Below are 13,619 nucleotides of genomic sequence, written 5' to 3' on the forward strand. Positions count from 1 at the left end.
TGAACATCACCAATACACAACCATTGTGTAATGATCATCAACAGAGAAAACAAATAAAATATAGTTCATATACATTGCAGTAATTATGTATATACATTGTAATATTTACATACACTTTAATAAATACATTCTTTGTAATATTCACATATCAGTATGAAAAGCATGTTTGTCAACAATATCAAGATAAAATCATGCAACAAAACCACAAAATGCAAAGCGTAATTACCAAAACTTGACAGCAATGCCTCACACATTCTAAACATAACATGCAAACATGCTCAACTAGTCAGAAATATTGATTATGTATTACATGCTTTTGGAAATGCATTTTTGAAACATTTTTTAATCAATGTTTTTAAGTTTTAATCCTTAAATTTATTAAAATATGTATCTGAATATGCAATGCAAAAGCATAGATCTATAGGTTGTGCAAGATTGATGAAACTAAAGGCTTACAGTGGGAGCAACTAATACATTTAACATGACATTTTACTTAACTTTACAGAGATGTGTTTAAGATTATAGTTTGAAGTCTAGTTTTACCTTAATAAGCCTTTTAGGCTCTTTCATTCACATAAATGACTAGTACACTTGAGTTTAATTCCATTGTTTTAATTATATAGTTACCATAGCCATAAATTTATTAGCGTTATAATAAGCTCTTTGTTGTGTTAATACTTAGTTTTTATATAAATGTTGCTTGTTTAAGTTTCAATAATTTTTGATAACTTACATATTGGCTTTGATCAGTATCTGCATCCTTAGATCCAACATATTCATAGACAAAGCAAATATTTGGGTTGTCCAACACTGAGTAATTGTTTCCAACATCCACAAACAAACCTGTGAACAAAAAGAATATTTTTCATTTAAAAAAACAACTAAAGTAACTCTTTTGAACATGTAGGCAATAGTGTAGATGAAGTAGAGTTCATGTTTCAATGACCTTGGCATACAAAGGGTTATTGTGGTTAGTTGTATGCCCAGCCACCTTTATTTTCCCTTTCCCCAACAGGAGTCAGATAACCCACCAGATACTCCATTAGAGCAGCATAAAACAAAAGTATTCTTGCACCAACCTATAACAAGTTCAGTGAACTTAGCACGGACTGAGTCAGGCAAGAGATCAGACTGTATGCACAGAAAGGCATCTTCCCAGGTGATGTAGCCAAACTCTCTTGTGATTGTGTGAATAGAGAAGTCATTCCGACCCTGAACAATTACAAGTTCGATATCATTTTACAAGATTTAGTTTTTTTAAATATTGTATAAACATTTACATTCATTCAAAATATTTATTATCAAAACAAAACTATATTTAATTTTCCTACAGTCTTATATTCATTTTCATTGATAGTCTCTCCTCATATGATAGTTTTATTTGTGGAAACTTACAAAACAAAATGCTTTCATGAGGTCCAGCTGATGCATAAGAAACAGATTCTTCTCAAAGTCATACTCAGCAGATTCAGTCTGTAACACACACACAAACACAAATAATCGTTAGGCTTGATCAAATTACAATGAGCTGGATTACAAATAGTTTTTATTTTGTTGGTAACTAATGAGCTGGATTACAAATAGTTTTTATTTTGTTGGTAACTATTGTACATACAAAAGTAAATGATGAAGAAAATGTGCTTACATCAACAAACTGGTGTAATGCCACCCAAGAACTTCCACCATTTACAGAGATGTAGACTATGTTGGGTCTTTTATTGATATTCTGGCCTCTGTCTATCAGGTAAACACTGTCCTGTACACAATTATATATTCAGTTAAAGAATAAGAGGGCAAAATTTAGCAGGTTTAAGTTATTTACTATATCACTTATGTCATAACATAATAGGCCCCCTCTGTTTCCCAACTATAGTTATGAAATCATCTAACAAGTTAACCTTATAGTTCTATAAGTCATCTAACAAGTTAACCTTATAGTTCTATAAACCATCTAACAAGTTAACCTTATAGTTCTATAAATCATCTAACAAGTTAACCTTATAGTTCTATAAACCATCTAACAAGTTAACCTTATAGTTCTATAAACCATCTAACAAGTTAACCTTATAGTTCTATAAATCATCTAACAAGTTAACCTTATAGTTCTATAAACCATCTAACAAGTTAACCTTATAATTCTATAAACCATCTAACAAGTTAACCTTATAGTTCTATAAACCATCTAACAAGTTAACCTTATAGTTCTATAAACCATCTAACAAGTTAACCTTATAGTTCTATAAATCATCTAACAAGTTAACCTTATAGTTCTATAAACCATCTAACAAGTTAACCTTATAGTTCTATAAACCATCTAACAAGTTAACCTTATAGTTCTATAAACCATCTAACAAGTTAACCTTATAGTTCTATAAACCATCTAACAAGTTAACCTTATAGTTCTATAAATCATCTAACAGGTTAACCTTATAGTTCTATAAACCATCTAACAAGTTTACCTTGTAGTTTCTATAAACCATCTAACAAGTTAACCTTATAGTTCTATAAACCATCTAACAAGTTAACCTTATAGTTCTATAAGTCATCAAACAAGTTTACCTTGTAGTTTCTATAAACCATCTAACAAGTTAACCTTATAGTTCTATAAACCATCTAACAAGTTAATCTTATAGTTCTATAAATCATCTAACAGGTTAACCTTATAGTTCTATAAATCATCTAACAAGTTTACCTTGTAGTTTCTATAAACCATCTAACAAGTTAACCTTATAGTTCTATAAACCATCTAACAAGTTAACCTTATAGTTCTATAAATCATCTAACAAGTTAACCTTATAGTTCTATAAATCATCTAACAAGTTAACCTTATAGTTCTATAAATCATCTAACAGGTTAACCTTATAGTTCTATAAACCATCTAACAAGTTTACCTTGTAGTTTCTATAAACCATCTAACAAGTTAACCTTATAGTTCTATAAACCATCTAACAAGTTAACCTTATAGTTCTATAAGTCATCTAACAAGTTTACCTTGTAGTTTCTATAAACCATCTAACTAGTTAACCTTATAGTTCTATAAACCATCTAACAAGTTAACCTTATAGTTCTATAAACCATCTAACAAGTTAACCTTATAGTTCTATAAACCATCTAACAAGTTTACCTTATAGTTCTATAAACCATCTAACAAATTAACCTTATAGTTCTATAAGTCATCAAACAAGTTTACCTTGTAGTTTCTCAGCCATTGCTGCACAATATAGGACTGGTTGTTTGGTATGGCAACTTCATCACAAACACACAAGACATGAAGAAGGTCAAGGAAATGATAGCTCTACAATACGAAAAGACACCAGGTCATGAGTTCATTACAATTAATTTTATAATTCTAAAATTGATTCAACTACTAACTTTACTCAAATAATGTCTACATCTCTAGGAAAGAATAGCTTACATTATTGTTAAAATATACAAATCTTTGTTTTGAATAGATTTCTTTCTAGAAAATTATCTAATCACTGGATGTAATTAGCTAACAATGATAAGAACACTTTGAGACACTTACTGGATTGTTTCGAAGTAGCTGAATGAAGGTGTCAATGTGATTCTGAGTAATCCGATCTACAATTTTTCGTTTATCCCTAATAAGTTCTACAATCATCTGTGCCACATTGAGGCCAATTCCACCCTTAAAACAAAAACAATTCATTGAGATTTTCTTAACACTTAATACAGGGGTCAAATCAGTACCAAGACTGTGAGCTGTAGTACAATGTCATAACACTAAATTAGGAGACAATACAAAATAATTTACCTTCTGAGTAAACTGAGTTTGGAAGAAATCAATGTATTTAGCAATGTACAAAGCATTTTTTCTACTTTTGCCCAGCATGTAAGCATGTAACACATCATAAGCTTCTTTAAATATCCTGATCATGTGCAGCTGTTCATCTCCTTCACGCAGGGGGCACTGGAGCAATTTGACTAGTAGGTCAATCACCTGTAACAAAATGATTTAAAATTTGATTACTAGGTCAATCACCTGTAACAAAATGATTTAAAATTTGACTACTAGGTCAATCACCTGTAACAAAATGATTAAAAATTTGACTACTAGGTCAATCACCTGTAACAAAATGATTTAAAATTTGACTACTAGGTCAATCACCTGTAACAAAATGATTTAAAATTTGATTACTAGGTCAATCACCTGTAACAAAATGATTTAAAATTTGACTACTAGGCCAATCACCTGTTACAAAATGATTTAAAATTTGACTACTAGGTGGTCAATCACCTGTAACAAAATGATTCAAAATTTGACTAGTAGGTCAATCACCTATAACAAAATGATTCAATAATTTGACTAATAAGTTTATCAATTTTTTTTTACAAAAAAGCTAACATAATATATGACATAATAACTTAATAATTTTAAGGAGAATAGAAAGAAAAATGAAATGAGAATTAAAATGTTAAGCCATAGAATTTAAAAACAAACACGATTTACCCTAAGGTTTCGCAGCAACTTTTGTCTGTCCTTGTCTGGCTGACCATCAGGCATTATAAACTCCTTAATTTCATGTAAAGTCTGAGCAAACAAACAAAAATGCTGACCATCATTATACCACACCATTACCATATCACAAACACATTATAACATACCATTACCATATCACAAACACATTATACCATACCATATCACAAACACATTATACCATACCATTACCATATCACAAACACATTATACCATACCATTACCATATCACAAACACATTATACCATACCATTACCATATCACAAACACATTATACCATACCATATCACTAACACATTATACCCTACCATTGCCATGTCACAAACACATTATACCATACCATTACCATATCACAAACACATTATACCATACCATTACCATATCACATACAAATTATACCATACTATTACCATACCACAAACACATTATACCATACCATTACCATATCACAAACACATTATACCATACCGATATCATATCATGAGTTTTTCTTGCTGTGAGAGCTGTGCCACTTCGTTGCTAATAAAAGAAAAAAAAACTTTCTTAAACTTACTACTTTTGAAGTTATAAAATAAAAATTTCTTATTAACTTTGTTGGGTAACAGAAGAAAATGTTTGTGTTACTCACATCCTGAATGATATTGAAAAGAAATGGCACCATCCCAGCAACATAGTTAAAGTTGAGAGCTTCATCTTCTGTAACTTGTTGTATTGTGTAAGCATCGTCATACATGCTCTCTGGGCTAGCTGCAACCTGGTTGTAAACAGATCTCGGTTTAAGTTAACCAATCAAACAAATATTACCATCCACATGTGTTGTGAGAGAATGATCTTAGTTTAAACAAAAAAGTTAAAACAAAGATTAGCCTTTATTTGTGTTTTGCTCTGGTATTAATTAGAAAACATGCTGCAGTTCAAAGTATATGGAGGTTAAATAGATATTATCGGAAAAATTAAAAAGAATGTGTTTACCTTCCTCAAAGGTGCACCATCCCACCTTAGACCTTGCATGGTTCGTTCTGTGTCACGTTCATTGTACTGATGTTTCTCATAATCCTCATCTTTAGAAAATTATTACAATAAATGTTTTATAAGTGAGCCAATAAAACTTTACTATAAAACAAAACCCATTAATAAATTAAAATAGTTAACTAGTAAATATTAATATTATAATAGGTTTTCTTCTATTTCAAACGTGTTTAAATTGAATGAAAAATGTTCACCTTTAAGTGCATGTAGCCAGCGACTGGTCAGCATGTGTTCAATCCTTGCATAGCTCTCCAACTGTATCTCATCCCTTTCCTTGTGACCAAGTGATGATATAGATTTATAAGTAATAATGGATGATTATTACACATTCATGCATGTAACAATTTATTTTCACTATGTCTTATTTCATCTAAGTTAGTTGTAATGAAAGCAAATTATTTTTAAAAATAAGTCGACATAAAGACAAACCTTAAGTACTGAATGAAGTCTAAAGACAGTACGGGGATCTGTGGAGTCTGGTGTCAGCATTACGTCCATATTTGTATCTAAACACAGGTACTGGCGAGTCAGCATATGTCTTAGCCGTATTTGTTGTTCCCATCTCAAAATATCTCCTGTTACATGTAACATTAAATTCATTACATATCTAATGAAAAATAACATGTCATATCACAATGTGCAACATTTGAAAACTTTTTTTTCCTTTATTATTTTAAATTTTTTAATTGAATATTTATTACTATTTAAAATGCTATGCTTTCTATCATCTAAAATGTTAGGACATTGACTATCTAAATGTAATGACACTTACTAATTAAAATGTATGGAATCTACCATCTATAATTAAGTGAAATCTACCATCTAAAATGTTATGACACCTACAATCTAAAATGCTATGAAACCTACCATCTAAAATGTTATGACATCTACAATTTAAAATGCTATGAAATCTACCATCTAAAATGTTATGACACCTACAATCTAAAATGCTATGAAATCTACCATCTAAAATGTTATGACACCTACAATCTAAAATGCTATGAAATCTACCATCTAAAATGTTTTGACACCTACAATCTAAAATGCTATGAAACCTACCATCTAAAATGCTATGACACCTACCATCTAAAATGCTATGTTCTGCTTCAACTTGCCAGTATGTTATCCCAGATGTTGATGGTGATAAGGATTTTGGGCGATGTTGATCAATGGCACGGATACGGAAATGCACTTAAATAGAATTAATTATGTTTAATAAGAAAATGTAAAATAATCAATAACAGATTTATTCCAGCATAAATACTACTTGAATTATGATACTACTAAATGTATTAGTTAAATAGTAAAATACATTGAAAACTTTACCACCAGCTCAATAACACATGCACATAAAAATGATTTAACAACTATCTCTCTCTCTCAACCACTCATGTAGGCTACAGTTTCATTTTACCATCTTCAATAAGTGATTCATCAAATAATCCTTCTGCCACAAGGTATGCTTCTAATTCTTTGTGAAAAAGACGAATTACACAACCACCCTAAAAAGTAAAAATTAAAAAAAAAAAAAATGATAGGCTTGATATTTGTTAACATTATACAAATCATTTAAAAATACTTTATGCGACTTTTTAGAAGGTGTAAGATTTTCCAGACATACCCGGACAAATCTGTTTTGCTCTGGTCTATCTCTGAAGCTGCCAATTAATGTAAAACTTGATCTTTCCACACCCAAGTTCAACTCTGACCTGGTTTAACCATATAAAACAGATGTTTATTATTTTCTAATTACGATCAGTATTATTAAAATGTTTGATCATAAAATTCTGTGAAAAGAGTAGATACCCAATTTTTCTTAAGACAATATTTTAAAATCTAAAAGATGTTGGTCCTATTTTTTTTTAATAAAATATTTTCTATTTTAAGGATAAACATCTTTTTAGTGAAAATATTTGCATATATAAAACATTATTTATATTCTTTGTTAGATGCAGAATTAAAATGTTTTGTTATAAATCAAGGACTGAATAATATTTGTTAAAGAAATACAGAAATAAAACTACATTATAGTTGCCATAGTTGATGTGTTTAAATAAATACAAAGCAGTAAAAAAAGCTTACAAATTGAAAACAATTTTTTAATCTAAATAAATGCTTTATCTAAATTTTGTGTTTAAAGAATAAGTAAAACTAAAACCTTGACATATACAAATGGTATAAATACCAATACAAGATTATGTTAAATAATTAATAAACCAGATGGTAACAGATACCTTAAAGAATAGGCTAGATTTCTAGTAATAAATGTTAATCTTATCTAGTGTAGGAGCCTAAATTAACACCACCTAATACATTAATTTTTAAAGTTGTATTTGATCTTAGCTAACATGACCAGATATTTCAGGACAGAGCTGAATTAAACAGGGACCCTTACCCAAAGGTGTAGTGGTCAATCTGAAAAGATTCACTTGCATGAAAGTAATGTCCAGGTGATTTTACACTTTCAAACACAATTTGATCATAGAGCTGAACCTGTAGTAAAATTCTGAAGTTAATTTATAAACTTCAGTGAAAGCTCAAACCAAGATTGATTTAAAAAAAAGGGTAAATATTATTGACTGCACTACACTACAAAAAAAAAGAAGCTAAAAGGTTTATAATTTTTTATTGTTTTTTTAACCCTTTCTAACATAAATATGAAAAATAATGATATAAGACTAAGTGATAGTTTCAGTTTAAAGTTTTTACCACTTCTCCTTCTGATTTGACTTTGTATCTGGGAAGAATTCTAAATTGTGCATTTTTTGCATTAAATTCAATTAATGACACCTAAAAATAAGATAAATAAAACATGTATTAATTAATTTAAACATATTATTTTAAGCATAATTTGTTTTTTACATTATACTCAGCAAACGTATCTTGGTAAAACAGAAGTTAGCCTCATCTACCAGTAGAATAAGTTTAGTTCTGCAACTAAAAGCTGTTTTTTGTTAGGAATATTATCTGCATAATTTTGTCTTCACTTTAAGAAAAACAATATTTGATAGAAACAATTACCTTCATATTGTTTTTATCCTTTTTACTGGTGTGTGTGGTGCTCATATGCACAAATTTGCCAGTGAAAATGTGCTTGAGCTGAACATGATATCAAGAAATAATATTAAACTTTAGCCAAAGATAGATTTAGATACAGTTTCAATTTTCAATTCATTTAAATTTTATTTAATTTACTAAAAATTTAGTTAATTGCTCAACTTAAATTTGCTATCTAGATTCTATTTACTATTTAGTCTAGAAAATTTAATAAAAATGCAACAATAATTAGATCTATTAAATGAAAAAATATTATCTATTATATGAAAAAAAAAATGTGTTTACAATTATAGTTAACAAAACTATATATTTATGCATCTGTTTAAAATATATTATTATAATTAGAATCTATATATTATATTTTTTAAACTTATTATTTATTTTTTGTGTAATGTTTGTTCTCAATATTAATTATTTATTAGTATTAGGATTAGGTTACACAATTAAATCTTAACTGTAAACAATTGAGGAAAACTAGTACCACAGGTAAAGTTCAATTTAAACTGTGTGCCTTAAATAAAAACAAACTGTGATTAAAAATAAACAATGGGTGACTGTCTGTACCTGTACAATTTCACCATAGCGAACTCTTTTACCATGCTGCCTAGTCTGTTCAGCCAGATTATCTTTTTTCTCTGCCTCTGCAGCCAGCTGAAAAAAGTGATGGGCTCTTTTATTTATTAAAACCATTTATTTCAAGAATACATGACCTCTATATTATTTTCATTTAGATGATTATAATAATTTATGGCTAACAGTATATTAAATTACTATATTATATCTAGACCTAGATCTAGTATGGGGTCATCCATAAATGAGGTCACACTTTTTGGACGATTATTACCTCCCCCTCCCTCCGTCGCACATAGTCACAAAAAGCTAACCCCCCCCCCCCCCTAAAATAACGTCACATCTCAGCCTACGACCCCCTCAAAATTGCAGTTGAATTTCTCCTAAAAAATTTTCAAAATCTTGTCTGAACACTGTCAACATAGAGTATTTTAATCAATTCCTATTACAATGTACTAAAACGCGAAATAACGGCTAAAAATTAGTTTTCAAACATTGTTTTTTTTAATGCATAAGTGTGACGTCCCGCCATTTGAACGCCCCCTTCCCCCTCATCACACACCGTCACAAAATTACTGAACCCCCCCCCTTTTCCCCTACGATTGCGACGTCATTTATGGACGACCCCTATTTGAAAATCGTTGAAATAATTTAAAAATTTGAGTAAACAGACTAGGATCTGTCTTAATTTCATCAGATAACAAACATTACATTTAAATATTTAAATGAAATGATTTATTTCAAAATGAGACAATTAGAAATAAATGCTAATTGATTTTGACAAGATTTTCACATTCACTGACATTTTATTCTATTTAATCTTTGTAATGGAACTTGATGCACTTTGATCACTTGCAGTCTAAAGAACTAGATCTAGATCTAGGACTATTTGAAACTTTTTTGAAGATTTATTTTTTGAAGTTTAAAAAAGTGATATTAAAAAAAAATTGTATTATCTATTTGGCTATTAATCCATAAATTATGAATTCGTTGGTTTATCTATATTTATTGGTTAAATAACAAAAAAAAAAACATTTTTTTTCTTGTTGCCAGCTCAAATGAAACAAGACAAAGACATTGTTTTTCATTACCTTTTCAAATAACTAGTTATGCAGCATGGTTTTCGATGATTTTAATCTATATAAAAACCCACCGTCAGCAGTATGTATACATTCATTATTTTGTTCAAATATAAAAATAAATTCATAAAAAACGTTTTAATAACAAGCTTTTATGTAATAAAGCACTAAAAAGTAGAAAATAAATTATACGCTACTATGTAAACTTTTTAGAGCATTATTACATAAAAGCTTGTTATTAAAACGTTCTTTATGAAAAAAAATTTCAGTACTTTAAATTTTACTAAATTTTCAAGCATTTAGCCCTTTATAACATTTTAAAGTAATTTTGAAGGTGAAATTCACGAACTGCATAGTTTCTTTATCTTCTTCTGATCTAGATTCACATCTAGTATTCTATTAATACTGACAATGATATCTCTGGAAAATAAACTGACTGAGCAGGGTCTAGTTCATACTGCCCTACACTGGCAGCTACTGCCTCAAGTAAGTTTTGGGTTAGCTGGTAATGTCAGCCTCAACTAATTTTTGGGTTCGCTGGTCCCAGTAATGTCAGCCTCAAGTAATTTTTGGGTTAGCTGGTCCCAGTAATGTCAGCCTCAACTAATTTTTGGGTTCGCTGGTCCCAGTAATGTCAGCTTCAAGTAATTTTTGGGTTCGCTGGTCCCAGTAATGTCAGCCTCAAGAAATTTTTGGGTTCGCTGGTCCCAGTAATGTCAGCCTCAACTAATTTTTGGGTTCGCTGGTCCCAGTAGTGTCAGCCTCAACTAATTTTTGGGTTCGCTGGTCCCAATAATGTCAGTCTCACGTAACTTTTGGGTTCACTGGTCCCAGTAATGTCAGCCTCAAGTAATTTTTGGGTTCGCTGGTCCCAGTAATGTCAGTCTCAACTAATTTTTGGGTTCGCTGGTCCCAGTAATGTCAGCCTCAACTAATTTTTGGGTTCACTGGTCCCAGTAATGTCGGCCTCAAGTAATTTTTGGGTTCGCTGGTCCCAATAATGTCAGTCTCAACTAATTTTTAGGTTCGCTGGTCCCAGTAATGTCAGCCTCAACTAATTTTTGGGTTCACTGGTCCCAGTAATGTCAGCCTCAAGTAATTTTTGGGTTCGCTGGTCCCAGTAATGTCAGTCTATACTAATTTTTGGGTTCGCTGGTCCCAGTAGTGTCAGCATCAACTAATTTTTGGGTTCACTGGTCCCAGTAGTGTCAGCCTCAACTAATTTTTTGGGTTCGCTGGTCCCAGTAATGTCAGTCTATACTAATTTTTGGGTTCGCTGGTCCCAGTAGTGTCAGCCTCAACTAATTTTTGGGTTCACTGGTCCCAGTAGTGTCAGCCTCAACTAATTTTTGGGTTCGCTGGTCCCAGTAATGTCAGTCTATACTAATTTTTGGGTTCGCTGGTCCCAGTAGTGTCAGCCTCAACTAATTATTGGGTTAGCTGGTCCCAGTAATGTCAGCCTCAAGTAATTTTTGGGTTCGCTGGTCCCAGTAATGTCAGTCTCAACTACTTATTGGGTTCACTGGTCCCAGTAATGTCAGTCTATACTAATTTTTGGGTTCGCTGGTCCCAGTAATGTCAGTCTCAACTAATTTTTGGGTTCGCTGGTCCCAGTAATGTCAGCCTCAACTAATTATTGGGTTAGCTGGTCCCAGTAATGTCAGCCTCAACTAATTTTTGGGTTCACTGGTCCCAGTAATGTCAGCCTCAAGTAATTTTTGGGTTCGCTGGTCCCAGTAATGTCAGTGCTGAATAGTGAAGGTGGATGTGAAGCTCTGGTTTCTTCTTTTTACATTATCTGTCTGGTGGGGTATCCTATAGCTTTTATTTATTAAACTTGCTAGAGAAGTCAGCTTATAGATCAAGTGTGCCTAAACTTCGTTTTTGCCTGAAATTCTAAAAGCTGTCTGAAAGCATTAGTAGATCTTCACTAGAATGTTTTTAGATGAGTTTTGAATTAGTTTTCCGCTGGCTCAGCCTACCTTTGCTTGTGTCAGCATTGACCGAGCCGAAGCATCGGAACTGTCGGCTTGAAGATAGCTCACACATTTCCTGTATTTTTTGTTCAGTTTATAGCGGTTTTGGATACAAACTTGAAATACAACAGCTGAAAATGTTTTGAATAAACATAGATAATTACTAAGCTTAGCTTTAGCATTATAAATTTTTGGCTAGGTATGGCCGGTAGGAATAGATAAATAAATAAATAAACTAATATATAAATCTATTTGTATATATATATATATATATATATATATATATAGGCATATATATATATATAATATATATATATATATATATATATATATATATATATATATATATATATATATATATATATATATATATTTATATATATATATATAGGCATATATAATATAATATATATATATATATATATATATATATATATATATATATATATATATATATATATATATATATATATATATTATATTATATATGCCTATATATATATATATAAATATATATATATATATATATATATATATATATATATATATATATATATATATATATGCCTATATATATATATATATATATATGCCTATATATATATGCCTATATATATATGCCTATATATATATATATATATATATATATATGCCTATATATATATATGCCTATATATATATGCCTATATATATATATATATATATATATATATATATATATATATATAACACGACACTACACATGACATATATATATATATATATATATATATATATATATATATATATATATATATATATATATATATATATATATATATATACAGGCTTATGTATTTCAATAAATAACTAAATTATCAATTGTGTGTGCGTGTGTGTGTGTGCGAGTGTGAGTGTGATAAGTCAAAAATACTGTAAAACCATCTCACTGTGAGCATTAGGGATATTGGTTGGGCGGTTTCTGTCTTGTCCAGTGTACACAAATAGGCCACTGTTGGTGGAACTGAGAACAAAAAGTTCCCGGAGTTAGAACAATGGGAACATTATGGGAACATTTGAATAGGTCTACAGCTAAACAAGTCACAGTGATATTTTGGAATATAAAATAGAATGACACATCTAGAACTAAATATCTTAGAACAAGTAGCAAGAAAATCTTTAATAAACAGCTTGTAAAAGATAACATACATAATTCCTATATTTGGGTACGTTTTAACAATAATTCCTGCCGTGTAAAAATGTATTCGCACTTTCAGCTAATTTGTATAATTAAGCTCGTAGTGTTAGTCATTCGGAACAACAAACGTAGACATGTTTTGCAACTATATCACGTGTCTTCTTATTGTACAGCCAAGGGGTGTTCTACCACACCAGGATGTTGGTGTTTTGTTCTTCAATTTATTCAATAAC

The 13,619-nt window shown here is 30.2% G+C and overlaps 1 protein-coding gene across 11 annotated transcripts in view; it reads right to left on the minus strand.

The window, feature by feature from the left end:
• The window catches only part of LOC131927780 (inositol 1,4,5-trisphosphate receptor type 1), a 164,093-nt gene that overhangs the window by 28,001 nt on the left and 122,473 nt on the right, over nucleotides 1–13,619 (minus strand). For all 11 annotated transcript variants that reach the window (XM_059283590.1, XM_059283588.1, XM_059283594.1 and 8 more), the window contains 22 exons: nucleotides 13,139–13,212; nucleotides 12,216–12,340; nucleotides 9,149–9,235; nucleotides 8,549–8,626; nucleotides 8,237–8,317; nucleotides 7,923–8,020; nucleotides 7,149–7,236; nucleotides 6,942–7,029; nucleotides 6,611–6,718; nucleotides 5,957–6,102; nucleotides 5,722–5,800; nucleotides 5,471–5,559; nucleotides 5,127–5,252; nucleotides 4,967–5,017; nucleotides 4,472–4,552; nucleotides 3,776–3,961; nucleotides 3,527–3,649; nucleotides 3,191–3,295; nucleotides 1,646–1,756; nucleotides 1,396–1,473; nucleotides 1,080–1,212; nucleotides 734–843 (listed from right to left, as the gene is read on the minus strand). In XM_059283590.1, coding sequence (XP_059139573.1) covers nucleotides 734–843; nucleotides 1,080–1,212; nucleotides 1,396–1,473; nucleotides 1,646–1,756; nucleotides 3,191–3,295; nucleotides 3,527–3,649; nucleotides 3,776–3,961; nucleotides 4,472–4,552; nucleotides 4,967–5,017; nucleotides 5,127–5,252; nucleotides 5,471–5,559; nucleotides 5,722–5,800; nucleotides 5,957–6,102; nucleotides 6,611–6,718; nucleotides 6,942–7,029; nucleotides 7,149–7,236; nucleotides 7,923–8,020; nucleotides 8,237–8,317; nucleotides 8,549–8,626; nucleotides 9,149–9,235; nucleotides 12,216–12,340; nucleotides 13,139–13,212 — 2,245 coding nt within the window. The remainder of the gene's footprint in view (nucleotides 1–733; nucleotides 844–1,079; nucleotides 1,213–1,395; nucleotides 1,474–1,645; nucleotides 1,757–3,190; nucleotides 3,296–3,526; nucleotides 3,650–3,775; nucleotides 3,962–4,471; nucleotides 4,553–4,966; nucleotides 5,018–5,126; nucleotides 5,253–5,470; nucleotides 5,560–5,721; nucleotides 5,801–5,956; nucleotides 6,103–6,610; nucleotides 6,719–6,941; nucleotides 7,030–7,148; nucleotides 7,237–7,922; nucleotides 8,021–8,236; nucleotides 8,318–8,548; nucleotides 8,627–9,148; nucleotides 9,236–12,215; nucleotides 12,341–13,138; nucleotides 13,213–13,619) is intronic.

This window comes from Physella acuta, unplaced genomic scaffold (assembly GCF_028476545.2).
Source record: "Physella acuta isolate Inbredline_101_S28 unplaced genomic scaffold, ASM2847654v3 ptg001440l, whole genome shotgun sequence".
Classification (NCBI taxonomy): domain Eukaryota; kingdom Metazoa; phylum Mollusca; class Gastropoda; family Physidae; genus Physella; species Physella acuta.